Source organism: Mus pahari, chromosome 23, assembly GCF_900095145.1.
Source record: "Mus pahari chromosome 23, PAHARI_EIJ_v1.1, whole genome shotgun sequence".
Taxonomy (NCBI): Eukaryota; Metazoa; Chordata; class Mammalia; order Rodentia; family Muridae; genus Mus; species Mus pahari.
In genome coordinates, this window is record NC_034612.1 from 28,064,371 (window position 1) to 28,065,786 (window position 1,416).

The 1,416-nt window shown below is 44.8% G+C and overlaps 1 protein-coding gene across 1 annotated transcript in view; it reads left to right on the forward strand.

The window, feature by feature from the left end:
* Fkrp (fukutin related protein) overlaps positions 1–310 on the forward strand; it is a 1,174-nt gene extending 864 nt beyond the window's left edge. Inside the window, exon 2 of the mRNA XM_029533883.1 lies at positions 302–310. Within this exon, the coding sequence (XP_029389743.1) occupies positions 302–310 (9 nt within the window). The remainder of the gene's footprint in view (positions 1–301) is intronic.
* Positions 311–1,416: the final 1,106 nt, after the last annotated feature.

The following is a 1,416-nucleotide window of genomic DNA, read 5'->3' on the forward strand; positions in this document are numbered from 1 at the left end:
CTATTTCCTTCTTGTTCAAAATTATGACCATTTCCGAATTATTCATTAAAATGACAACCTATCTATAATTTATAAATAACTTTAACCAGACACCTCAACCCAAGAGATGGGGATGACAACTCACCACAACTTCTTCCTGCTAGAAGGAGGTGACAAAAATTCTTTAAAGGGGTAGAGAGGGATAGGAAATCAGAAAGTTTGTTTAGACTTAAGAAAGCTCGCTTTCGCAACTGTTATCGAGTCTCTGTATGCTTAGAAGGCTTATGGCTTGACTGAAGTTCTGACTGAATCCCTCTGAAAGGTTGGATGAAGTGAGGTCATCTGGAATCAGCAGCAATACTAAAGCTGTCCTGGAAGCGAGTCTCTGGAGTAAAAACATTGCTGGGACAACAGGTCTCTCCTATCGGGATCCGTGCACAGCGGGCTTAGGCTCTAACTTTTATCATACTAAGCTGCCAATCCCAAAAATCCTATGCCAACCATGTTCAAAGATCTGGAGAAACTATCCTGGCAACACTTTTACATGTGTTTAAATCATTTGTTCATTCGTTTTCCCTAACTTCTCTCTTCTGTGAAGCTTAATGCCTGTTGCTTCTACCATCTGCACCTCTGCCTCGCCTCTTAACCTCTTTGTATTGGCTTCCAACCGTGAAAAGAAATCCCCACGTGACTTGGGCAAAATCCATATATTCCCTTTTATCCTTAAAAACAGTTAAATCAAGGTGCCAGCAGGAACAGGGACAAAGGAAAACCACCCGCCCAGAGGCTGGGTTCCAGTCGGTCGGGGCCACCCCCGCCATCTCTCTTCTGAACCCCAGCTGAGGCCAATGAGCTCCTCTCCATGCCGCAGGTCCTCCGGATCACCTCAGGATCACCTCGGGATCTCGAGAGGCAGATCAGAGACCCAGACCCTGGGGCACCTTCCTTGCCAGAGGAGAGCTTGCCTGCAGAGAGTGCTCTGACCACTGAGACGCAGGTGAGAGTTGGATTCCCAGAAGTGCTGACAGAGGCTAACAGAATCACAGGAGGATCAAACTCCAGTCAGAGACAGCTTGAACATTAACACCAGAGATTTCCAGATGGAGAAAGGCAAACATAAAAATCTTTCTAACAGAAACCAAGAACACTGGGTATCATCAGAACCCAGTACGCCCACCACAGTGAGTCCTGGATAACCCAAAACACCCAAAAAGCAAGACGCGGATTTAAAATCATATCTGGTGATGGTGGTAGAAGATTTGAAGAAGGACATTAATAATTCAGTCAAAAAAAATGCAGGAGAACACTGCTAAACAGGTAGAAGCCCTTAAAGAGGAATCACAAAAATCCCTCGAAGAATTACAGGAGAACACTGCTAAACAGATAGAAGCCCTTAAAGAACTACAGGCAAACACTGCTAAACAGATAGAAGAAACA